The sequence below is a fragment of the Sebastes umbrosus genome, chromosome 6 (assembly GCF_015220745.1).
Source record: "Sebastes umbrosus isolate fSebUmb1 chromosome 6, fSebUmb1.pri, whole genome shotgun sequence".
In the NCBI taxonomy this organism is placed as follows: domain Eukaryota; kingdom Metazoa; phylum Chordata; class Actinopteri; order Perciformes; family Sebastidae; genus Sebastes; species Sebastes umbrosus.
In genome coordinates, this window is record NC_051274.1 from 15,579,598 (window position 1) to 15,604,568 (window position 24,971).

At 39.8% G+C, this 24,971-nt stretch overlaps 2 protein-coding genes and 2 non-coding genes across 36 annotated transcripts; all 4 read left to right on the forward strand.

Annotated features, from left to right (window-relative positions):
- Positions 1-5,046: 5,046 nt before the first annotated feature.
- prim1 (DNA primase subunit 1) lies at positions 5,047-9,924 on the forward strand. The gene is made up of 13 exons (XM_037771378.1): positions 5,047-5,431; positions 6,153-6,310; positions 6,403-6,509; positions 6,597-6,670; positions 6,760-6,896; positions 7,928-7,986; positions 8,153-8,262; positions 8,423-8,514; positions 8,621-8,753; positions 8,839-8,908; positions 9,001-9,113; positions 9,403-9,501; positions 9,588-9,924. Exons 1-13 carry the CDS (start codon positions 5,323-5,325, stop codon positions 9,605-9,607), a joined length of 1,281 nt encoding a protein of 426 aa, XP_037627306.1. The 5' UTR covers positions 5,047-5,322; the 3' UTR covers positions 9,608-9,924.
- Positions 9,925-14,437: 4,513 nt separating this feature from the next.
- naca (nascent polypeptide associated complex subunit alpha) lies at positions 14,438-24,626 on the forward strand. 33 transcript variants are annotated; one of them, XM_037771601.1, is made up of 11 exons: positions 14,438-14,568; positions 16,138-16,212; positions 20,255-21,309; positions 21,340-21,621; positions 21,664-22,321; positions 22,943-23,028; positions 23,303-23,380; positions 23,483-23,629; positions 23,834-23,962; positions 24,123-24,245; positions 24,508-24,626. In XM_037771601.1, exons 2-11 carry the CDS (start codon positions 16,143-16,145, stop codon positions 24,520-24,522), a joined length of 2,643 nt encoding a protein of 880 aa, XP_037627529.1. In that variant the 5' UTR covers positions 14,438-14,568; positions 16,138-16,142; the 3' UTR covers positions 24,523-24,626. The 33 variants fall into 33 exon arrangements, with proteins under 33 accessions (XP_037627529.1, XP_037627526.1, XP_037627525.1 ...); XM_037771598.1 differs by having other exon boundaries at positions 21,340-21,507; positions 21,538-22,321; XM_037771611.1 differs by having other exon boundaries at positions 14,439-14,568; positions 20,255-21,339; positions 21,424-21,465; positions 21,538-22,321.
- On the forward strand, positions 23,124-23,197 carry LOC119490691. The gene has a single exon (XR_005207464.1). It is a non-coding gene; the product is annotated as a small nucleolar RNA SNORD59 (small nucleolar RNA).
- Positions 24,356-24,429, forward strand: LOC119490690. Its single transcript, XR_005207463.1, has one exon. It is a non-coding gene; the product is annotated as a small nucleolar RNA SNORD59 (small nucleolar RNA).
- Positions 24,627-24,971: the final 345 nt, after the last annotated feature.

The following is a 24,971-nucleotide window of genomic DNA, read 5'->3' on the forward strand; positions in this document are numbered from 1 at the left end:
CCAGTATAAAAATGAACTGTGGCCCAGATTCGGGCAAGTTCTGGTTTATTTGGTTCATTCTTGGTTGACATGAGGCATTGCTATGGCTCGCTTGTGGCCCAGATCTGGTAAACAGGAGCGGACCGCCAGAGTGCCATCATTCTACGCGGTATGTGGCCCGGATCTGGGCCACAGCAATTTTGCTATCTGGGTACTGACTTGACTTTTACTTTAGCGCCACCATGAGGTTGACATTTGTTGATGATTTGAGTGAAATGTCTCAACAACTGTTGGACGGATTGCTATGAAACTTGGTACATACATTCATGTCCCCCTCAGGATGAACTGTAATAACTTTGTTGATCCTTTAACTTCATCATCTAGTATATACGTCATCTAACGCCATCATCAGGTCAAAATATTAATTTGTCAAATACTTTGGTTTGTGTCTCTAAATACCTGCAAAACTAATGGCATTCCCATCAGCCTCCGAACTTTGTGTTTAGTGTTACTTAGAAAAGGTTAGCATGCTAACACACTAAACTAAGATGTTGACCATTTTAAATATTATACTTGCTTAAAGGAGGTGTTCAATATTTAGGATGGTCTCAATGACAGAAATGGAATAGCCTATAATATTTCTAGGTATGTTTTCTTTAGTGTCTAATCACCTGAAAATAAGAATAATGTTTTCGTTACCTTAGAATGAGCCGTTTATATCTACATACAGAGCGGGTCCTCTTCACGGAACCGGCCGCCGTGTTTCTACAGTAGCCCAGAACGGACAAACCAAACGCTGGCTCTAGATAGGGCCATTAGTGTTTTCGCGTCAGCCACCGTAGTTCTTCTAAACACTTGGCACACGGGAGATGTTTCAGTTGGTTGCAATCTGCAACCTCACCGCTACATCCTACACACGGCACCTTTAACATCAGCATGTTAACTTTGTCACTGTGATCATGTTCGCATGCTGATGTTAGCATTTAGCTTAAAAAGTTACACTCACAGAGCTGCTATAGCATGGCTGTAGACTTGTTACTTCATGTAGGGATTAAACAAACAAGACACATGTTATTTAGTGAGTTGAAGAAGTGCTGGTAGGCATGTTATAGATTGTTGGAGTGAGCCATGCGAGTTGTTTCCTCTGTTTTTATCTTAAATTAAGCTAATTGATTTCGGCTAGAGCTCCATAGTTAATGCAAAGACATGAGAGTGGTATCAATCTTTTCATCTCACTCTTGGAAAGCAAATGAATAAACATATTATTTTATTTTTTGATCTACTATTCCTTTAAGGATAATCATAGACCATGAGGACATTCCTGATGATGGGACTAACAGAGTCAAACACAATGTTTGGTCACGTGATCACTGCAGACTGTGGTTCGACTCGTGAGGATTTCCACTGACCTATGTGTCCCTGGTGTTTTCCTGATGAAAAGCGACAACACTCTGAGACTGTGGCATGCTTTGGTCATCTGAAGATGCGGTGACTTTTATATCATCCCCATACTATGAATCCTCGTGTACAGCTAACACGGTGACCTATAGTGCTGGCCAACGTGCTCCATGGCCACCTGGCGACTGTCTGACCTAGATTTATCATAGACACACTGCTGAAAGTTATATTTTCATCTCTACCCTCTGACATTTAGTGTTTGTGTGTGTGTGTGTGTGTGTTTTCGTCAGTGGATAACAATAAGTATCTATTACACTGGGGATGCCTGTTTACATATCTATGCACGATGAGCCACAGGAAAGCTCAAGTAACAGTTTAGAGATGACCAATAATGCTTTAGGTAAGGAGCTACTGAATGTAATGTGCATTAATTTGCACCAAAATGTTCAACATACAGTGTCAGTAGAGACATCAAATCCATTTTGAATAATTTCTAAGAAAGGACTAACCACGTCCCCTATGGCTTGCAGCAACATAATTTGCATAATTCAAGTAAGACGTGGTTGAGAGCTTTTTCATTATGTAAATCAGGGTATGATTAAATAACATTACCATAAACACAAGTGCAATCATCAAGTGGAAATGTATTGGCATGCTTGTCTATTAATTGCACTTGAACGTGGCACAGTTCAGTGATGCTGCAAAGGAGAAAAAAGTTTGTTAGCATTAATAGTGCACAGGTATTTCACGTAGGAGATTGCAATGGTGGAAGGTAGTACACTACTCACTGTCAGCATCTACCTGTCTGATAGCTGTGAAACAACTAAATGTATTAAAGGTCTTATGGATAACATTTTTATGGAGACAAATATTTTTTGTTTAAATAATACATCCACAGAAACTTTAGAAAGGTAAATAAAGTATGACTTTTCAAGAAAAAAAATGATTATGACATTTGGTTCCCACTTCTAACAAGGCCTGTGAGCCAATAGTATAATAACATTGGTATCACGTGGTATCTCTGGGTCGTCGGTTAGTGTGGAAAACAACGGATAAATAAAAAGATTGACGTTAAGTGCCTGGCAACGACTTGTTGTGAAGTGAATGCAACATAACGGGGCGGGAGAATGTGACATCTAGTGGCTGAATGTTATCAGTGTTATCAATAGCACCTTTAAAGCTTCAGTAGGCAGAACGTTTTTGGCAACATTGGGCAAAGACTCCATAATAATCTTTCAGCATATTGTAATTCAAGTGTTCTGAGAGAAAACTAGACTTCTGCACCTCCTCATGGCTCTGTTTTCAGGCTTTAAAAAATCTAGCCAGTGACGGGAGACTTTGGCCAATCGCAGGTCATTTCAGAGAGAGAGCGTTCCTATTGAGTGTTCCTATTGGCTGTGCTACGGCTGGTGGCATGGCTGACGGGTCTGAAACTTTCTGATTTTACAGCTAAACAGTACACTAAAAGATGTTTCTGAAATCATTTGAGGCGAGAAATAGGCATTACAGTAACAGAATATTGATTCATATTTGATCAGCGCTGCTTAGTTTGACCGTTCGATCGGAGTTCGCGAGTGATTGACAGCTGCTCAGAGACGGCAAGGATCCAGCTAGGCTCTCATTGGTTGTTTTCCTCCGGTCTGTGAAATCATGCAGATGCCATTAGGAGCACCAGAGGACACCGGAGGCACATGATAGTTTTAACAGATTACCTGTCTCATGCTCTACTATCAGGATATAGTGACTGTTTTATAAAAATAACTTTTTTTAATAATTTTTGCTCCATTTGTACCCGCTGCAGCTTTAAATGGAGTTCATAAGAATGGTGATATCTAGGTTAGTCAGTTTTGTTTCTTAAAAGCTTCACATTTGCATTTCATATGCTGCAAGTTAAGATGAGGGAGGATTTACATCTGACGGCAGCTGCACTGTATTTAAAAAGGTTTCTATGCAAAATGTCTTACAGGTTGTAATGACAACAATGGACGAGTCAGGAGATGAGACAGAATGAATAAAATTATAGAACAACTCATATTCAATGTACAGCCACAGTACAAAGGGCGACAGGTATTTTATATCAGAAGTACAATAACTGACAAGAGCTCTTATTGCTGCACAGCCCTCAACCTTCAGTGTGAACAGCGCCACTTCAGTCAGATGGAGTTTTAGACTCTGGTTGGAAATACAACAGTAAAAAAGACACATCATTATTAAGCAATCAGTGTTGCCACTAGACTGTGTGACTAGTGGGTATAGGACAAAAAAGCGGCAGCATCCCTGCCCCTTTGTGTCTTGAAAGCTAAAGTGCCCTTTTCAAATGTCAAAGCAAAGGTTGTCCTTGCACATTGCATGTACGTGCAACTGTATCTGACTGAAGAGTGAATGGCATAAATTAGAGGAATTTAGCCAAAAAGAAACAAAAAGAAGACAGATGTGTGAAAACGTAAGCACGCAGGCCATCTCTACAACTAGGGAAGTGTCCTTTTTGTTTTCCACCTCTTTCCTGAGAGTACTGGTGTATTTTTTATTTCGACTGTTTTCTTATCTCTCTTTAGCCTCAAGAAAAGAAATGTTCATGAGTGTTTCAGTACCATTTATCTGCCAGGATGAGAATTACTATCACATTCCCTGAAATGGTGCTCAGTGTGGCAACCCTGTAAATATGCTCATGAAACTGTACTGCCCTCTAAAGGTGTAAGAAATAAATTACAGTCTAAACAAAGCCATGAAAACACAACACATTTAAGAGGCTCCAGTAATAATTTTATCGCTGGAGTGATTACAGAATTTCATTTCAAAATTTATTTTGAACATGTAGAATACAAAAGGAAATAAAATAAAAAATAAAGAAAAAGAATGATCTTACCAACAAGTGGACATTCAGAAACAAGTAGTATTTACATACAATGAAAAGCGTAAGAAAAATAAATTGTCAAATACTTGATGCCTTTATTTACATATTCGAAAAGGAGTGAGAAGAAGTATAAATTTATTTAATCCCACCCCTTTTCCATAAGTCAATTATTAATTATTAACCAGCTTCCTTATCGAGCCATACATATACTCTAATTAAATGTTCCTAAATTTGTCTAACTATAATTATTATTATTTATAATTATTCTAACTATAATAATTTCCTTTAATCTGTGACATAAATGCAGATATTTAAAAGTTACTCTATTTATTTTTATTATTTTAAACATTTTTGCTTTATTTATGTATTTATCTATTTATTTAGTCCTGTATCACAGCTGTTACCCTGCACTATATTCAGTTTTAACAGTTTTCTTCATCTCCTTGTATTTTTATATCTGGTATATTTTTTTGTAGTTTGCACTACTAACTTTTTTACTGCCTTTTTACTAACATGTTTTTGCACTATGGAACTGTGATGCTGGAAACTTGGATTTCCCTCGGGATCAATAAAGTTACTATCTATCTATCTATCTATCTATCTATTTATTTATTTATTTATTTATCTATCTATCTATCTATCTATCTATCTATCTATCTATCTATCTATCTATTTAAAAAAGCAGAGTCAAATGACTACACGTCCCATGATCCTCTCTTCACCTGGCGTCACTTCCGGCTTCACTTCCGTTGTAGGACGAATATTACAAGGTTAAGTCAAGCTTCGAATAACGTCAGCTAATCATTCAAGTTCAACGCTCTCGTAACTAATTTTTCTTAACGTTTCCTTGCTGGTTGAGCTAACAAAGAAGTTAATTCGTGAAAATATCGATTACTTACGAAACCAATTGCTTCCTTGTGTGACGTCATTGTCTCATCCTTATCTAATTGGTCCTCTCCTCTGCTTAAGAGTTTTTCCCGCGCTGCTGTTGGTGTAACAACACACTGTAACTGTCAGCAAAGCTAACGTCTAGCTGATAGTTTAACGTACTTTCTCACCGGTACCAGGTGCTGTTACTATACTGTCAGGTAATGCCGTCCTCAGACTATGACTCGGCCTGTCTGCCGGACTTATTACCTCTTTACTACCGCCGGCTGTTCCCTTTCTCCCAGTACTACCGCTGGCTGAACTATGGAGGAGGTGAGTGTCTTCATCAGACAGGCCGGTGTTGTGTTGAAGTGTGTTGTTCCCCCATAATGTCTCCTTCCTGTTAACATGAGAGCCGAAAGTCATATTAGCAGGTTAAATGAATGGAGCTGTTCACCTAGCTGCATGTGTTGATTTGTAAACCTTTATTTACACAGGTAATGTCATTGCCCATACCAAAAAGTTATATACTTCAAGTATATTTTATGAAGTATATTTAAGTAAGGTTCGAGTATATTTCCCCCAAGTATACTTTATGTAGTAAGAATACTAATATCAGTGTACTATTAGTACTATTAGTATACTTGTAAGTGTACTAGTAGTATACTTGTAAGTGTACTATTAGTATACTTGTAAGTGTACTAGTGGTATACTTGTAAGTGTACTAGTAGTATACTTGTAAGTGTACTATTAGTATACTTGTAAGTGTACTAGTGGTATACTTGTAAGTGTACTAGTAGTATACTTGTAAGTGTACTAGTGGTATACTTGTAAGTGTACTTGTATGTAGTTAATAAGCCAAGTATACTTAGACTTTTCTGTATACTTGTCAGTATAAGTATACAACAGCAAACAACACAAAGACAGGACATTCATGAGTAAATGTTTTGATGACATTGTGTATCATATTATCAACATGGTCTCCTCCCTCCTGAGTGAAAGAGCCAACAACACTATATAGACTGATATATTGTTTTCTCTTGTACAACCTCAGTGCACAAGAACTATTTTCAGAATCGAGAGTTCTCCTTCACACTCAAAGATGACATCTACGTCCGCTACCAGTCGTTCAGCACGCAGACCGAGCTGGAGAAGGAAATGCAGAAGATGAACCCTTACAAGGTTGACATCGGAGCCATATACAGTCACAGGGTGAGACTGCACGCATCTGCTTTTGCTTTCACAGATTTTTGTGTCACTGCAGACATGTTATGGAGAAAGTTTAATCTGTTTGTCACCCACAGCCCAATCAGCACAACACCGTGAAGTCAGGAACCTTCCAGGCCCTGGAGAAGGAGCTGGTGTTTGATATCGACATGACAGATTACGATGATGTCAGAAGCTGTTGCAGGTGAATTGATTATCTGATTCATTTTGTTCATTTCAGCATATTTCGACAGTCACATCATCACTGAGATAACACAAACTCTCCTCTTAGTGCTGCAGACATTTGCTGCAAGTGCTGGACCCTGATGACCATTGCCATCCGCATCCTGGATAGAGCTCTTCGAGGTTTGTTTGTCATTGAATTTGTGTCTTCGATTTTTCTGCAGAATGAGCATTAAACACTTTTTTTTTTTTTAATTTATGTGATCTTCTAGAGGACTTTGGTTTCCAGCACCTGCTGTGGGTTTACTCTGGCAGAAGAGGAGTGCATTGCTGGGTGTGTGATGAAGCTGCCAGGAAACTCTCTGTAGCAGCACGCTCTGCAGTCGCAGAATACCTCAGCCTGGTTAAGGTAACAGTATTTTAGCTTTTATCAGATGATTAGGACAGATTAATTTAGGGTTTTGTGTCCATCATTGTGTGTGTATTAGTGTCTTTCTCTCAGGTAAAATAGTGCCCGACCAATAGACGTCCGCTTTATCTCTGATATATTGGTATCGGCATGTATGGAGGCCGATACCAATATATCGGCCTCCATACAAACTGTGTCTCGTAACTTCACCTGAGAGTACTTTTTAAACGAGTTAACGTCAGGAATCCTTATGACAACGGTTTATGTCCTGCATGTATGTATAAAATATATAATAGCATATCATTCTCAGATCATAACTCTCAAATATTGATATTGGCTCTAAAAATCCAGTATCAGTCGGGCTACAGTCAAGACCCAGAGAGGCTCCATGAAGCACTAGTCTAGCACATTTACAAAGCACTGTGAGGTATCAAAAGGTTGGATGTGCACAGCTCCTGATTTCTTCAGTTGACTATAACTGCTGCCAATTTTTTTAAGCAATATTATTTTATTTTTATTATTTTTTATTGCCTTCATTGGTCTGTTATATTTGATAGGTATTATTGGGCATTAGTGTGGCAGGAAGTTGAAGCAGAGCTGCAACGATTAGTTGATTAATTAATCAGACAATCGACAGAAAATTAATCGGCAAGTATTTTAATAATTGATTAATCGTTATATACATTTTTAAGCAAAAATGTTAAACCAATTCCCTTCTCAAATGTGAGGATCTGATGCGTTTTTGTCATATGTATAATAATAAACTGAATATCGTTAGGTTTTGGACATTTGGTTGAATATAACAAACTATATGAATACATCAGCTCAGGCTGTCAGAAATTAAAAAAGGCATTTTTCTCTATTCTGTGGCATTTTATAGTCAAAGCTATCAATCGATTAATCGTAAAAAATAATCATCAGATTAATCTTTAACAAAAACGAGCGTTAGTTGCAGCTCATTTACGTTTATGTTCTTCTCTGTATAAAACCATTGAGGTTTTGTGATGTGATTTCATTCACGGCTGTTATAGGGAGGCGACGAGACGGTGAAGAAAGTTGTGCTCAACGATCCAATTCATCCTTTTATCAGGTAAGAATCAGATCATTTTATTAGTGAAGGTCAGTTTTGGAGTTTTAACTGTGTTTTTTCTGTTTTGATGTTTGTGTCTAATTGCACCGAGTGTCATTGAGGTTGTTGCCTCTGACGGTTGTCTGGGCTGCAGCTGTTTAAGAGTCTGTACCTGTGTTCTCACCAGAGAGTCTCTGACGGTGGTGGAGCAATACTTCCCCCGGTACGCGCTACAGGATCAGGACATACTGGGCCGCAAGGAGTCTGTAGAAAAAGTGCTGGCACTCACCCCTGAAGATATCCTTTCACAACATGCAGTAGAGCTGATAGCTGATGGGGGAAGAAATAATTTTCATTCTCTCAAATGTGATTTAAATATATAGAGTATGATCTCTTCTTCTGTTTGGTTAAAACCTCTGTGAAAATAACTGGACTTGACCTTAACTCCAGCCTTTACATGTAAGAAAAGAATTAAAGCAGGACTTCCAAAACGAGAAGAAACCAGAGAACCGTTGGAAACTGGTGAAGGACCAAGCCAAAAGGAAACAGGTTCGCTATTCTGCTCGTATTACATAATAACCGTTGTTTAACCTTGAATTGATTTTTAAATATTACAGGAAGAGAGCTTATAATAAACACCGGCTTCGTCCTCCAGGGCACTGCCAAAAAGGGCCAACACTTTGAGAAAGAAATCATGCTGCAGTATTGTTACCCGCGGCTCGATGTGAACGTCAGTAAAGGGGTGAACCATTTGCTGAAGAGCCCCTTTAGTGTTCATCCCAAAACAGGTGAGCGTATATCTAATGAGATTCAATCAACATGGCACCGCTGACAGAGTCTCACTGTCACTTCTCTCTTTTGAACTCTGGCCAGGACGCATTTCTGTTCCCATGGACCTCAAAGAATTAGAAGCGTTTGATCCTTTTGCTGTGCCTACAATCAGGTAAGCAATAATTGAATGTCTCGTGCTCTGTTGTGTGAAGCGTTTGATATTCGTCAGAGCTGATGTCATTACTTTTTCTTTTTTTTTTCCAGTCAGATCTGCGAAGAGCTGGATCGACCCAGGACAGGCGAAGAGGAAGAGAAGTCGGAGGACACCAAGGAGAAGGAAAACGAAAAGGACGCAGCAGAGAGACGAAAGATCAGAGGTGAGATTCTGAAATCTGAATTTCAGGTGTATTATATTACACACAAGAGCTTATAAGTAGGCCAACTCAAGGTAATCTGGCAACGTTTTTTTCTTGCCTCAAAATGTGGTTCTTTAATATGAAAATAAATTCAAACATGTGGCAGGTACTGAACAAATGTGTGAGGCCTCATATGCCTCTCTCCCTTTAGGAATCACTGAATTCTTGTTCCTGTTTTATTCTAATTATCATTAATAGGAGTTTTAGTTTATTCTAAATTACCTAAATAAGTGATGACTTTTCTTCACAGATTACAAAAGAACAAGTCTGGGGAAGTATGTGAAACACTTTGATCAGTTCCTGGATGGGATGGCTCGCTCATGGAAAGGAGAACTTCTCAAAAAAAGTGGTAAGTTTTATTCTTAGTGGATGACATGAAGGCAGAGCGACTTTTAAGAAGTTTGTTCTTTCATGTAATAATTTTTTTTCTTTTAGATCTTCAGAAAGACTTCTGAATGGATCAACAATCAGGAAGTGATACAGAAGACAAACTGTTAAGAGCTCCCTGTTACTTAATGTGGGTGACGATGCATACTGTCCTGTTTTGGGGGCTTCATGTTGTGGAAGGTTTTTCTGATGAACGACATCATCCTTATCATTACACTCGTATGAGACGCAGTAGTAATACATCCATAAAGGGAAACATAAGCAAATTATCTCCTTACTGCAGCATTTTCCTACTACAATACCAATTTGATGTTGTGTCTGCTCTCTGCCTACACTTTTCTATTGTACAGTCATTTGTGAAAATAAATTTGGTATTTCAACTTTCTCAAGATCTTGTATTCAAGTTACTTTTAATAAGAAAATAAGATGTTTTGCAGATTTAGTTTTTGTTATCTGGAATAGAAATTTTGAAAAAAGAGGTCTTATTATACCAAGTTGTTTGTTTTTTTTAAATTAGCCTACATTTTTCACTGATAAATATGTAGGTTATGGAATCTTGTTCATTTTGTATTTTGTAATCTTTTTTTTTTTTAGGGTTGTAATTCTCCAGTGTTTGTGGGGTTAATTTGCTCCTCCGCAAATGTAGTCGTCCAGGTTTTGTTGAGGCACCTACTGCATATTGTGCATAGCCAGCCTGTTAATCCTAAAGAGCGTTATTTATTGTATTCCCAGCCTGAATATGTGCTTTTACTTTGAATCTCTGTTTAAAGTTCAATTACTGTATGTAGTATCCCCTCTATTATTACAATATCTGTATTGGTATATGGACTTGCATTTATATAGTGCTTTTCTAGTCTTCCAATCACTCAAAGCGTTTTACCCTACATGTCAGCATTCACCCATTCACACACACATTCATACACTGATGGCAGAGGCTGCCATACAAGGTGCCAACTTTGCCCATAAGAATCTAATCTAAATACTCATTCATACACCGATGGCTATGCCAGCTATGGTCACTGGTTATTTTTCAGATTTAGGTTTCAAAACATAAAATCATCTTATGAAGTATGATGCACTGTATATATTAAACTACCCACGGGTTTATAAAGTAGTTAAAATGACCTAGTACCTCTATAGACCTAGACCTAATACTGTATATACTGCTCCTTTTTTATACTTCCTTCTATTTAAATGGTTCATATTTTGCTACACTTTGTTTAGCTCTTTTTTTTTTACTGTGTTAGCTGATGCATCTTGTTTTTTGCACTATCCCCTTTGCTGCTGTACACTGCAAATTTCCCCACTGCGGGACTAATAAAGGAATATCTTATCTTAGCTTGACCAATTGCTGTGTAATGAATACTTTAATAAGTGCACTTTAAATATTTTGAATGTAGAACTTTTTCTTGCAGTGGTGTATTTTTACATTGTTGTATTGCTGCTTTTACTCAAGTAAAGAAAGCAGAATAATTCTTCCGTCACGGTTATTCTTTTCTAACACTTAAGCAACATAATTCTCATGACATTTATGCCAGTAAAGTTGTTTAATAGGCCAATACCATAGATATGCAGGAGGCCAAATTACACACTGTGATCAAAATGAAAGTCAAAATTCACCGTTACAGAGCTCAACAGTGAGGTTCTGGAAGTGAAATCCCATTCATATTCACATATATTCACTATGTATAAGTATAGAGACTGATAACGCATACAGTATAATTAAAGCTGCAGTGGGTAGAATTGGAGCAAATATGATTTAAAAACTTTTTTTTTATAAAACGGTTACTATATCCTGACAGTATTGCATGAGACGGGTATTCTGAAAAAAAATCATGTTCTTCTCTGTCCTCCGGTGCTCCTAATGGCATCTGCAAGAGTTCCCAGACCGGAGGAAAACAACCAATCTGAGCCGAGCTGGAGCCTGTCGTCTCTGAGCAGCTGTCAATCACTCGAGAACTCTGTTCAAACGGTCAATATTCTGTTAATGTAATGTCTATTTCTCGCCTCAAATGTTTTCAGAAACATCTTGTAGTGTACTGTTTAGCTGTAAAATCAGAAAGTTTGTGGCCCGGCAGCCATGTTGAGATCAGTTGAGGAAATACCAAACACCCCCCTCCAGCCGGAGCACAGCCAATAAAAATGCACAATAGGAACGCTCTCTCTCTGAAATGACCTGTGATTGGCCAAAGTCTCCCATCACAGGCTAGATTTTCTAAAAGCGGAAAACAGAGCCATGATGAGGTGCAGAAGTCTAGTTTTTTTCTCAGAACACTTGAATTACAATATGCTAAAAGGTTATTATGGACTTTTTGCCCAATGATGCCAAAAGTATTCTGCCTACTGCAGGTTTAAGTTACAAGTTATTGGTGATTTCGGATGCTGTTAAAGTTTTGTTTACATCCGTGAGATCTGTAAATACAGCAGGAAACGGGTAATTATGTCATTTATGATTGTGGTGGTGGAAATATTCAGATCCTTTAATAAAAGTAGCAATATGACAGTGTAAAAACACTTCATTACAAATAAAAGTCCTGAGTTATAAATGTTACTCAATCAAAAGTACATTAGTATTAAAAGCACATGTTGAGTGTCAAAAGTAAAAGTACTAATTCACCTATTCAAAAAAAGTTCCCTGTGATTGATATATTATCATATATTACATAATTGGATTATTATTGCCATTAATTACAGCTGTCAGATAAATGTTAGTGAAATGCTTGTTTTTTTTTAAGAGGTGACAGTTGGTTAGACTTACATTCCTAAAAGTACAAGTATAAAATAGGTACAAATTCTACAAAAACTTAACGTAGTGTTGTAGTTTAGTAAATGCTGTTTTTTCTAGAAGCCAAGCTCCTTTTATTAGTATTAGTATTACTGCTATATGTGGATATGATTAGTATTTTTACCACCCACCCCACCCCCATTTCTGCCCCACCACACACACATACACAGTTATAATTATATATGATCTTCAAATTAACTTAAAACATTTTTTTTATTTATTATTGTTATTATTTATTTATTTATTTATCTCACTTATTATTGTAAGTGTTGGTATTATTATTGTTGTTGATATTATTATCGTGACCTCATCATCATCATCATCATCATCATCATCATCTTTATTATTATTCATATTATTAATATATATGTGTATGTATATACACTGTATTATATATATATTTTACTCATTTATTTTCTTTTTGCTTTGTTTTTGTCCCCCCTATGTATGCTCTACACATAAAAGGAAGGATGTCTGTATGTGTGTAGATATGTGTGTGTGTGCATGTGTACAGTATATGTGTTTAACCCTCCTATTATCTTTGGGGTCAATTTGACCCCATTCAATATTTAACGTCTCTAAATAAATGATTGACATCATTTTTTTTGCTTCATATTTAATGACTTTTCCTAATTTAATGGGGATAACTGGGTAGACATAAAATTAAAATGATGATCTGTTTTCAATGTCCTGTACACATGCTGTACGCATCGGTGTTCTTTGGGGTCAGTTTGACCCCAGGCTGTTTTAGCTGTCTAAAACATATAAGAAATATCAACATTTTACACACATTTGTTTTGGATGATATTGAGGTCACTATAACATGCAACTTTATAATCTTCAAAAAGCTTTGGGGCCTTAACCTAACATAACCATAACTGTAGTAGTGCGAGAACCACTGATAGTTCACACGACATGGAGGAGGGGAAACATCATTCTCACGAGAACTTTGATATTTCCCCACGCTTTGGGGGCGGCAAAATATGGTTCCCGTGAAGATATTGATTTTATTTAAAGGGCTATTTAGGTAGTCAACAAACAAACATAAAGTACCTGACACATAAACTTTAGTAACAATTTGAATTATAAACATTTTCTGGAGGTTTAAATTGCTGGGGTCAAATTGACCCCAAGGATAAAAGATGTTAATAAATGTGAAGGTAACAGGAGGGTTAAGAGTAGATATATGTCATATATGACCATCTAGCCCAGGGGTGCCCAATACGTCGATCGCGATCTACCGGTCGATCGCAAAGGTAGTGTGGGTAGATCGCATGGCATTAAAAAAAAAAAAAAATTTTTTTTAAAATAGACGTCAGCCAACAAATTGCAACACTGTTTCACCTGAACTCATCTGGAGTGGAGGATGAGATTTTGACACTACAAGCTGACATTCAGCTTAAGTCCAGGGCCCATGGACAGTTCTGGAACTTACTCACAGAGGAAAAGTACCTCAACATGAGGAAATGTGCTACCTCCTTGCCTGCATTATTCGGCTCCACTTATTTATGCGAGTCAGCCTTTTCCCACATGAAGATTATTAAGTCCAAATACCGTTCCACCTTGACTGATGATCATTTGGAAGTGTGCTTGAGGCTGGCTATCAGCAGCTACTGTCCGGACTATGCATCCCTGGCTGATTCCATTCAGTGCAAGTCATCAGAGTAAGGTAATGACAAAAAATGTACAGAGTTATATTGTACAATATGGGTTCATGCAGTTATGCAAGGTACACCAACATATATTGTACATATAAAGAATACTCAATATATTTATAAATAAATATATGTTTTGCATTTTTATAGTAGGTAGATCATTTTGACTTGGTCATTTTATAAGTAGCTCGCATGCTGAAAAAGTGTGGGCACTCCTGATCTAGCCTCATTCAATGCCAAACAAACACCCTTTATCCACATCTCACACACGCACACATTCTTCAACCTACTTTTATCCCCTTGTGTTGTTTTTGTTTTGTTTTGTTTGTTTTTTATACTTATGTTATTTCTCTTTATAATATATTTTGGTCTTTTTATATATGTCCCTGCACATGTCTTCACTTGTTTTGTAATCACTTTATAACACAATAAAAAAAAAAGAAAAAAATAATTTGTATGGTCAAAACATTACCTCTCGTGCCTTTAAGTGACCCGGAAGCAGAACCCGCCGCTCTGAAGCAGATATCACGGAGGAGCTGAGGTCAGGAGTTCTCTCTCACAGCCATCTTGGATATAGCGTCCCGAGTCGGTGAGTCTCTCCTCTGATAATCCAACATCATCCTCCTGTTTATAACACATCCTCGTCTATATTAAAGACTCAAAGCGTTAAAGTAAAGTAGTATCATCAGGCTGGTTCAGATATGTGTGATCTATGGTCTCTCAGCTCGGTGATATATGAGTTTATGTGCGAGCTGTTCGTGCCACCAGATGAACCTGCTCAAAATGGGGGAGCGTGACTTCAGTTCACCAACAGCCTGTCAGGGCCGCAGTGAGCTGGGCTACAGGCTGTCTCAGTGTTTGTGTTTAAATGTGGATAAAAGGTGTTGGTGGACTTTGTTAAATGAGGTTTATCTTTCCTCTTGTTGAGGCTGTCAGGATCAGTTAGCTAACTGAAGCTAACGGTAGCTCGAGACTGAGCTAAAGCTAAAGCATGGGGCTCCGTCACCTGTTCTGCTGTTCTGCTGTTCTGCTGTTCTACTGTTCTGCTGTTCTGCTGTTCTACTGTTCTGCTGTTCTGCTGTTCTACTGTTCTGCTGTTCTACTGTTCTGCTGTTCTGCTGTTCTACCGGCTGAGACAACTGATAGGCAGCGTCTGAAATCACTAACCAGTCCGTGTTAACCTCAATGATCCGCCTAGTGACACAGAAGTTATCTTTTTGCTCTAATAATTTTATTTGAGGAGCACTTTTCAAGCACAAAGTGCTTTCCAAGGAAATTCACATCATAGACAACAGAATACACTGAAACATAATAACATGTTTATTTATAGCTTATTTTGTATATTATATATTGGTAGAATTTAAATTTTTATTTTATTCTAACGTTTTTATCTATTCTTTTGTAATATTGTTTAACTTGCACCAACAAAACCAAAGCAAATTCCTCGTGTATACCTCTTACACCTGGCAATAAACACCATTCTGATAAATGATTAAATAAAAAACAAAAGAATGGGAAAATAAAGAAACAAGCATATACATATTCATACAGTTACATATGCACATCAGCACACAAAAGACTATAATTCAGCTGATTGGAAAAGCCTTTCTATAAAAGCACTTTCCAAGGAAATTCACATCATATACAACAGAATACACTGAAACATAAGTAATTAAATAAAAAACAATAGATTGGGAAAATAAAGAAACAAGCATATATATATATATTCATATAGTTACATAGGCACATATATACACATCAGCACACAAGCATGCAAAGGACTGTAATTCAGCTGATTGGAAAAGCCTTTCTATAAAAGTGCGTTTTAAGACTGGATTTAAAAGTCGTGACAGAGTCAGCTGATCTAATGCTCATTAGAAGATTGTTCCAGAGTCTGGGAGCGAGTACTGCAAAAGCACGATCACCTTTTTGTTTTCAAGCTGGTCTTTAGAACAGTTAAAAGACCCAGACTTGAGGGGCCTGTTTGGACTGTGTGAGGAGCTCAGTTACATACTCCGGTGCCAGGTCATTCAGAGCTTTATATGTGATTAAAAAGTACTTTAAAATCAATTCTGAAAGAGACTGGGAAATTTACACCACCAGTAGTTAACTTGGAGTCAGCTTGATGCTAATAAACTTGTCTTTTTCTTCTCCACAGCAACCATGCCTGGTGAAGCCACAGAAACGGTCCCAGTCACCGAGCAGGAGATGCAGCAGCCTCAAGTGGAGACCGGTTCGTATGTTATTGCTTCTCATGAACGTGCATGCAATAATGCATATTTACAAAGGGGTCCTGGAACTCAAAGATTGGGGGGGGGGGGGGGAGTTCAACAAATGACCGTCTATGGAAGGTTAATTTGTTGAGTAGAGGAACAACACCACTGCATGATTGATTGATTATATGGTTCAGTGTGTTGCCTCAGCTGGCTGGACACTGAGCTGATGTAACAGGTGACGGTTATTTTGACTGTCACCATGTGTTGGGACATTTGTAACAGTAGTTTGAGGGATCTGCAGTGGTGATATTGGCTTGAAAAGAGTGATCCAGGACCCCTTTTTTGTATTTACACAAACTCACAACGGGATGTGGTGAATTGCACTGACAACTGGATTTAGCACACAATGCATGGTGTTGTGTGTAGTTCTCCCTGTGCACAAAAAATGCCTTAAACGCACTTAACATAGATTAACAGTAGACCTGTAAGCAGTGGCACGGATCAATCTTTATTGCATATTTATTTAAGTCTGACCTCAAAATTCTTACTATTAATAATAGTGGACATCATGTGAAAGCCATCAGTTAACATATTGTACATGGGGCTCTTTTGACCACAATTAGGTAATAACTGGGTAATAAAGTGAAGAATATTTTTTTCTGGTCCATGTTAGTTGAAGACGTTGAAGTGTTATATCAGGGAGGAGGACACTTGTCTCCACAACAGTGAATTGTAACTGCATAATTCTCAAATTGCATAATACACATATCATTTTATACATCTTTTGGTGCCTTCAAATGGGTATGTTTACCGTGTTCACGAGAAGAGTCCATATAAACGCCCCCCTCTTGTGGTATTCACAACCTCGTAAGTGGAAAGTTTCTGAAAGCTCTGAGTTCACAAGATGTGACGGTTTTGTTGACATTGTCAGAAATGGTAGCGGCCATGGAAGTTAGTTAATTTCTTAGTTTATAATAAGTTCATATATTGTAATTTTAGTCGTATATTGTTTTTCTTCGCAATTTTATAATATGTCTGAGGAAAATGTTAATATTCCCAACGGCCCTCTGTCATTATGCCTTTGCATTTCCTGCATTATGTTACTCACTTGCTAAATTGTTAGCCTCTGTGGCTTCTAGACGCCGACAGTAACGTTAATATTGCCGTTGCTTAGCAGCGGTGTTCTCACAACTTAACCACTTGAACGCCAAATATATTGTGTACACGACTTCCCATGTTGTAAACACGAGCTCACGAATTTCATTTGAAGGCACCATTTATAGTAGCAGTGGAAACTGTGCACTTACTTTGGGCTTAACATCACATTATTGTTTAAGACAAACTCCATGGCAACAAAACACTCCAGAGCCGTTCAGATGACGTTTGAGGGGGAAAGACGTCTCTTCTCAATAAATGTGTTTCCTTAATGACGATGGTTGGGGCAAATACTTAGACCCCCAGATGGGTCAATACTGGACACTACTCAAAATGATGTCAAGTGTTGGGTCCTCATTTCATAGGGATTGTTTGTGTTGGCCTTTTCTCACACCACTCTATAAATGCTGACCCCAATGCTCTCATCTTCAAATTAAAGGCCTTTGAAATGATTTGCAAAGTGATTTTGGATGTTTTGTTAACTATTCTGAAGTTGAGTAATGACTCCACATAGACTTTGCCATGAAGCAGTACAATAATGTACAAATACTGAGCTGTCTAATTAATTAAAGGCTTTTGTTAGTAATAAATTAATAGCTTATTTTCATGCATAGTTGTGCATAGATCCTCTGGTGTTTATCTCACATATGGACACTGCATGGAGTTTGGGATGCGGGACAATTTGTTTCTTTTACTTACTGCACCTAACACTCCCCTCTTTTTATACTTTGGCAAACCGAGACAATAACACATCGATTAACTTCTCACAAACCCTCGTTTCTGTTCACCTGTGGAGCACGATTTCTTTTTCCCTTCACGGTGTATTCATGAAGCTCTTAAAATTTGCGTTGAAGTGGAATTGCTCCTCAAACAACTACTGTGATTGCCCTTCCCCCTGTTACTCCTCTTGCTTTTCCTTAATCATCTGTAGGAGTATTGAATACTTCTGCTCCTCCCGAGACGGCCGTTCCTGTGAGCAAAGCAATCCCACTGGAGAATCCTCCAGAAACCTCTGTTCCTGCTCAAGAGATGAGCTCCCCCGAAGAAGCTAGCATTCAGACTGATGATCAAGCAAATGGTGTTGCTGCCACTCAAGAAATGACCACGCATACTGAAGAGCCTGGGTTGGCGGCCATACCTGTCTTGCAGCAAGAGGCGACTGTTGACCATGCAGGGTCTTCAGCTGATGTGGCAGTTCCTGAAGTGTCTGTGCCTGCTGCCGAAACTCCCGTTGTTTCCTCAGAAAAGCCACATGCTCAAGAAGCAGCTCCAACTGTAGAGGTGAAAGAGCCACCCGCTCAAGAAGAAGCAGCTCCAACTGCAGAGGTAGAAGAGACACCCGCTCAAGAAGAAGCAGCTCCAGCTGCAGAGGTAGAAGAGACGCCCGCTCAAGAAGAAGCAGCTCCAACTATAGAGGTGAAAGAGACACCCGCTCAAGAAGAAGCAGCTCCAACTGCAGAGGTAGAAGAGACGCCCGCTCAAGAAGAAGCAGCTCCAACTATAGAGGTGAAAGAGACACCCGCTCAAGAAGAAGCAGCTCCAACTGCAGAGGTAGAAGAGACGCCCGCTCAAGAAGAAGCAGCTCCAACTGCCGCTCAAGAAGAAGCCGCTCCAACTATAGAGGTTAAAGAGACACCCGCTCAAGAAGAAGCAGCTCCAACTGTAGAGGTGAAACAGTCAATCGCTCAAGAAGAAGCAGCTCCAACTGTAGAAGCGCCACCCGCTCAAGAAGACGCAGCCTCAACCGTAGATGTACCAAGTCAGGAGTCTGTTGCTGCAACTGAAGAATCAGCCTGCCAAGAGGTTGAGCAGATTTCCGTTGAAGCAAAGGCCTCTGGAGACGAGCCCAGTGCAGTGGCAGAGGAAATTCCCAGTGATCCAAAACCATCTGCTCCTGAAGACGTCAGTGCAAAAATTGAAGATGTGAAAGCAACCGATGCCCCAAAGACGAAGGTAGAAGAGTCAAGTAATTGTCTGGACGCAGCTCAAGATGATGCATTGACTGGTGATGTGAATGTCGACGTGGCTATTCAAAATGATCTTGACAAGAAAGAAGCTGTTACACGTCTCTCCAAGACCATTCAGTCAAAGGAGTCCTCCAAATGTGAAGGCCCGCGTCTTTCCACTTGCCACCTGTCAGGTTGGTTTATCCTGATAAGCAGGCACTCCCCTCCCCCACTTTCTGTTGCAATCATTTCAATGCACCTTTTTGATCGGGTTGGGCATATTTTTTTTCGCAGGTTGTAACTTGATTGGTACAAGTTCAATGAACAAAGGTTTAATGCTTATGCTTCCACTGTTACAGTGTTTTTTTGTCAGGGAGGGTCATGGTTTATTTAAAGTTCTATATTTTTGGCTGCATCTGTAGTGCTAAAATCTTTGCTTAAGCAGGTAGATGGCTTTCTTTTTATTTCACTTTATAACACATGGCCAGAAACAGCTTTGTTTGACTAAAGTTACATTTTTATCCGATGTTATACATTTTGATTTAGATGTTCGTTCAGAGGAAGTATTTAATTGTTGCATTTAATTGCATAAGATTCGAAAAGTTAATTTATTTGGCCAGGATTTCGGTCAGTTCTACCTTGAAGCGTCAGTTCAGTGGTACAATAGCAGGTGCGTTTATGCATCATGATGTGGTATTCATTGCAAGTATGATTTTCCCTTTTGTCCTAAGTGCATCCTGACTAAATATAGAATGTGGGTTTCTGTGTGGAAGTAAGTAGTACGTACTTTGCATTTTGAGTGGCGTTTTGCATCAAGCTCTAAAGTTAGGCAGGTGTGTCCTTTTCCTAACCCTAAGCAAGGAGAGTGCGTCTTGGTTTGTGATCACTTAACCCGCATGAGTAAGACTTATTTTCCCATTAAAAAAAAAAAAAATTAAATAGTGATTTTTCTATTCAGCTACACCTCCTGCCCCATCTTCCTCCCAGAAACCTCAGGCAGCTTCTGGCCCTGCAAAGCCCAAAGGCAAAGATGCCAAGAGTGCGCAGGGCTCCTCTGCCCCAAAGGCTGTCCCTGGCAGAAGAAAACGCTCCTCTATGTCTGCCTCTTCTTCCTCTCCCACCTCACCGAAATCTGCTACTGCCACTACCCCTCTGTCACCTGTTACATCTCCCCTAGCTACCTCACCTGGCAGCTCTCCTGCTGCCCGCTTCACCCCGAAAGTTGTCAAGGCTGGCAAACAAGGAAAAGCTAAGAAAGGAGAGGCTTTTGTGCCTGTTCCTTCCCCTGTGGAGTGCAAGGTCACACCAGTAAAGGAAAAACCAGTAGAGGCTAACCTCATGCAAACTGTTGTTGAAGCTAAACCTGCCCCAGTTGAGCCAAACAAACCATCAGCAGCTGCTGCAAAGCCTGTTGTTGCCCCAGCTGCTTTTAAAGTTACCTCAAAGCCTGCTGTGGCAGCTCCAGTTTCATTTTCAGATACTCTTGCCTCTAGCCCTCCCACATCAGTTGAATTTAAGACAGCTTCATCAAAGGTTGCTCCTGTTTTTGCAGCTGCTGATGATGATCTCCCTCCACTGATTCCACCTGTGAAGCCAGTTAAAATGCCAGAACCTCTTCCCCCTGTAGACGCTACTAAGGTAGCATCTAAACCTAAGATGGATATTGAGCTTCAGTCTGTGCCTGTTGAAGTTGCCAAAGCAGTAACCATGGTTAAATCTGCACCTATTGAAAGTGCTAAAGTGGTTGCTAAAGCCTCAACTGCAGCTGTTGAGGTTGTTAAAGCAGCCCCAGCCAAAATTGAGGCTGTTAAGGAGGCTCCCCCAATCAAACATGCTCCCGTTGAGGCTGATAAGCCAGCTGTTGTGGCTAAACCTGCTCCCGTTGAGGCTGCTAAGCCAGCTGTTGTGGCCAAACCTGCTCCTGTCGAGGCTGCTAAGCCAGCCTTTGTAGCCAAACCTGCTCCCGTTGAGGCTGCGAAGCCAGCTGCTGAGGCCAAACCTGCCCCTGTTGAGGCAGCTGTAGCCAAACCAGCTCCCATTGAGGCTGTTAAGCCAGCTGCTGAGGCCAAACTAGCTCCAGTTGAGGCTGCTAAGCCAGTTGTTGTAGCCAAACCTGCTCCCGTTGAGGCTGCTAAGCCAGCTGTTGTAGCCAAACCTGCTCCCGTTGAGGCTGCTAAGTCAGCTGTTGTAGCCAAACCTGCCCCTGTTGAGGCTGCTGTAGCCGAACCTGCTCCCGTTGAGGCTGTTAAGCCAGCTGCTGAGGCAAAACCTGCTCCAGTTGAGGCTGCTAAACCTGCTGTTGTAGCCAAACCTGCTCCCGTTGAGGCTGTTAAGCCAGCTGCTGAGGCAAAACCTGCTCCAATTGAGGCTGCTAAGTCAGCTGTTATAGCCAAACCTGCTCCTGTTGAGGCTGCTAAGCCAGCCTTTGTAGCCAAACCTGCTCCCGTTGAGGCTGAAAAGCCAGCTGCTGAGGCCAAACCTGCTCAAATTGAGGCTGCTAAACCAGTTGCAAAACCTAAACCAGCTCCCGTTGAGGCTGCTAAGCCAGTTGCAGAACCTAAACCAGCTCCCGTTGAGGCTGCTAAACCAGTTGCAGAACCTAAACCAGCTCCCGTTGAGGCTGCTAAACCAGTTGCAGAACATAAACCAGCTCACGTTGAGGCTGCTAAACCAGTTGCAGAACATAAACCAACTGCCGCTGAGGTTACCAAGCCGGCCCCTGTTGTGGTTGCTAAGCCAGCTACTGAGGCAGAATTGGTCAAGGCGGCACCTGCCGAGGTGCCTTCCAAACCAGCAGCTGAGCCTTCATCTGCTCCCCTAAAACCCGCTTCAGTTGAGCCTGCTGTTCCTGCCCCAGTTCCCCATAAACTCACATTTGCTGAGGCAGTTGCAAAACCTGCCCCTGTTAAACCTGAGGTTGAGGTAATTGGTAAGACTCCTTCTGAACCCATCTCATCACCCAAACCTGCCCCCAAACCTGCTAAAACCCCAGTCAAGGTGGAGCCTGTGATCAAGAACGACAAGGGTATTTTCTTCTTTCTCTCTTCATCTGTTTTTCCAACTGTCACTGCGTTCAGGGAACTCCTCAGATACTTAGATATGTTCTCTTAAAAAGCCATGGTTGTGAAGTATACATTAGCTTTATTTTTAAATTTTAAACTGTCCTTTCTTGAAGATGCATCTCAGTTGTTGACATGGATGCTTCTCTTATTGGAAACAGTCAGTCAGTTCTGTTGTTGCATACTGTCCGCCATGTTGTGCCGTTTCATGCGTTCAATCATATGATGTCTAATAGTCAGTTTTTATTTAGTCAGTGAAGATGTGTAGTGCCGGTCTGGTGAATGTGGTATTAGATAGAAGGGTATTGTTTTCAACATACTTACACATTAGTTAAGATTTGAAGTTAAATAGCTTTAATCACAGTGACCCTTTTGCAACATCAAGTTAATGGTTATTGCAGTTTACACTGAAAGTTTTAATATGTTAAGTGGGTGTAGTTCATCTAAGGTAACAACAAACACTGTATTCTGAATCACTAACCTGCCTATCTTCCTTCCCCAGGATTGATGCAGCAAGTATACATAGGCTGTATGTAAAAGTTGGCATGTTGTGACTAAATGTTGGTTTCTGTCGGTGGTTTCTGTAGGATCCGGTACTGAGTCAGACAGCGATGACTCAGTCCCTGAGCTGGAGGAACAGGACTCTGCGCAGACACAGACACAGCAAGCTCAGGTGAGAGTTCAGTCTGGTCTTGAATGTCGTGTCCACTGTTGACTTGAACCTAAACAGAAAAGAAAAACGTTGCACGGGTTTTGTTTGTCCTTTACTCTTCAGTGATGATTGATACAGTGACTTTCGTTCTTCTGAGTCTCCTGAAGCCACCCTTTCTGTCCTGAGAAGAGAAAGTGTTTACACAATGACTAGCATTACATCAAACTCGCCTGATTCCTCTGTCTGCATTTACTCGTTGGCATAAAACTATGGATGAATATTCTGTCTTCCGCAGCTTGCAGCAGCTGCTGAAATTGACGAGGAACCGGTCAGCAAAGCCAAACAGAGCCGCAGTGAAAAGAAGGCACGAAAGGTAACGTGTGATCGTGTTTCATTAATGTAATTTTCACTTTTCTGCTTTCTTTGTGACGGTCAAAATTGGCCACATTTGTGAAATGACTTGTATTTCTTGCAGGCAATGTCAAAGCTTGGTCTCAGGCAGGTAACAGGGGTCACCAGGGTCACCATTCGCAAGTCAAAGAACATCTTGTTTGTCATCACCAAACCAGACGTCTACAAGAGCCCTGCATCAGACACATACATAGTCTTCGGTGAAGCTAAGGTATGTAGCCAACATCATTACTAGCCACCTTAGTCTTTGTCCTACCATCCTGTCTAGTTTTTGCTTTTTATAAGGCAGCAGAACAATGATTGAAAGATCAAGTTAACGATACATGGAGATGGTCAAAATGGTACAAAAATCTCTCAGTTGAAAATGTTGTGCCAAATAATGTATTAATATCTAATTTTACTCTTTATTCTCTAGATTGAAGATCTCTCACAGCAAGCCCAGCTGGCCGCCGCAGAAAAATTCAAGGTACAGGGAGAAGCTGTTTCAAACATCCAGGAAAACACACAGACGCCAACAGTACAGGAGGAGAGCGAAGAAGAAGAGGTAAGATGCAGTTTTATTCAAGTGAAGATGGATCAAAACATAGTCAATAAAAATACTGTGGCATGAAGTAGTGTGTTTACGGACGCTGTTCTGATAGCCTTGCACCTACGTGATCTGTGTATAATCTTCATATAACAACTCATTGTCCTTATTTTTCTAGGTGGATGACACCGGAGTGGAGGTCAAGGACATTGAACTCGTCATGTCACAAGCCAACGTGTCGCGGACGAAGGCTGTACGCGCTCTGAAAAACAACAACAACGACATTGTCAATGCTATTATGGTAAGATTTCGGAAAAAAAATCTGATGCTAGTAAAATGTTTTTGAGTCTTTATTCAACAGTCCATTTTAAATGGTTTACATAAATCTCCTTAAATTAATGTATGGAGAACTCTTCAGTGATGATTAACACAGTGACTTTCGTTCTTCTGAATTTACTGAAGCCAACATTTCTGTCCTGAGAAGAGAGAAATCATTTAAATTGTGGAAAGAAAAAAAATAAGACAAAAGTTAACGATTCTTTTTTTTGTTCCCTTTTTTGCAGGAGTTGACAATGTAATGGGACCCTGACAACAAAGGGTTGAAGAAAGGTTGCTGATTTAAGCTCATTTATACAATTTATACCCAAGATGGAAATAAAGTTGTGGCTTGATGAAATGAAAATTTGATGTTTTTGCACTTTATTTGGAAATACGGGGACTTTTTATTGCAGGATTGATTGTTAGCCTGGTCATGGCCGGGGTAGGGCAGGTATGCCTAAACAAGAAACTCAAAATGCTAAAAATATAGATTTTCAATATGGATTTTTGCTTCTGTTTTCCATTCTCACATATTCCTATTTAAGGGTCACAAGGAGCCAGACCAATCCCAGCATTGTATTGTACAGGGCACCAGTTATTCAAAGTCCTAGGATTCAGACTAAAGCTTAGATTTAAGCCTGTGACAGTGCTAAACAGCCGCCATGACACCCTGTTAACACCTTAATAGATAGGACTCATTGCCTTGAGC

What these genes read in the sequence shown, in the direction of transcription:
- naca (XM_037771596.1), top strand. Translation starts at nt 16,143, where the DNA reads ATGCCTGGTGAAGCCACAGAAACGGTCCCAGTCACCGAGCAGGAGATG. An exon ending in CACAGACACAGCAAGCTCAG is followed by an intron (nt 23,029 to 23,302) that starts GTGAGAGTTCAG and finishes TGTCTTCCGCAG; the next exon opens with CTTGCAGCAGCTGCTGAAAT. An exon ending in TAGTCTTCGGTGAAGCTAAG is followed by an intron (nt 23,630 to 23,833) that starts GTATGTAGCCAA and finishes TTTATTCTCTAG; the next exon opens with ATTGAAGATCTCTCACAGCA.
- prim1 (XM_037771378.1), top strand. Translation starts at nt 5,323, where the DNA reads ATGCCGTCCTCAGACTATGACTCGGCCTGTCTGCCGGACTTATTACCT. An exon ending in GAGCCATATACAGTCACAGG is followed by an intron (nt 6,311 to 6,402) that starts GTGAGACTGCAC and finishes TGTCACCCACAG; the next exon opens with CCCAATCAGCACAACACCGT. An exon ending in TAGTGTTCATCCCAAAACAG is followed by an intron (nt 8,754 to 8,838) that starts GTGAGCGTATAT and finishes AACTCTGGCCAG; the next exon opens with GACGCATTTCTGTTCCCATG.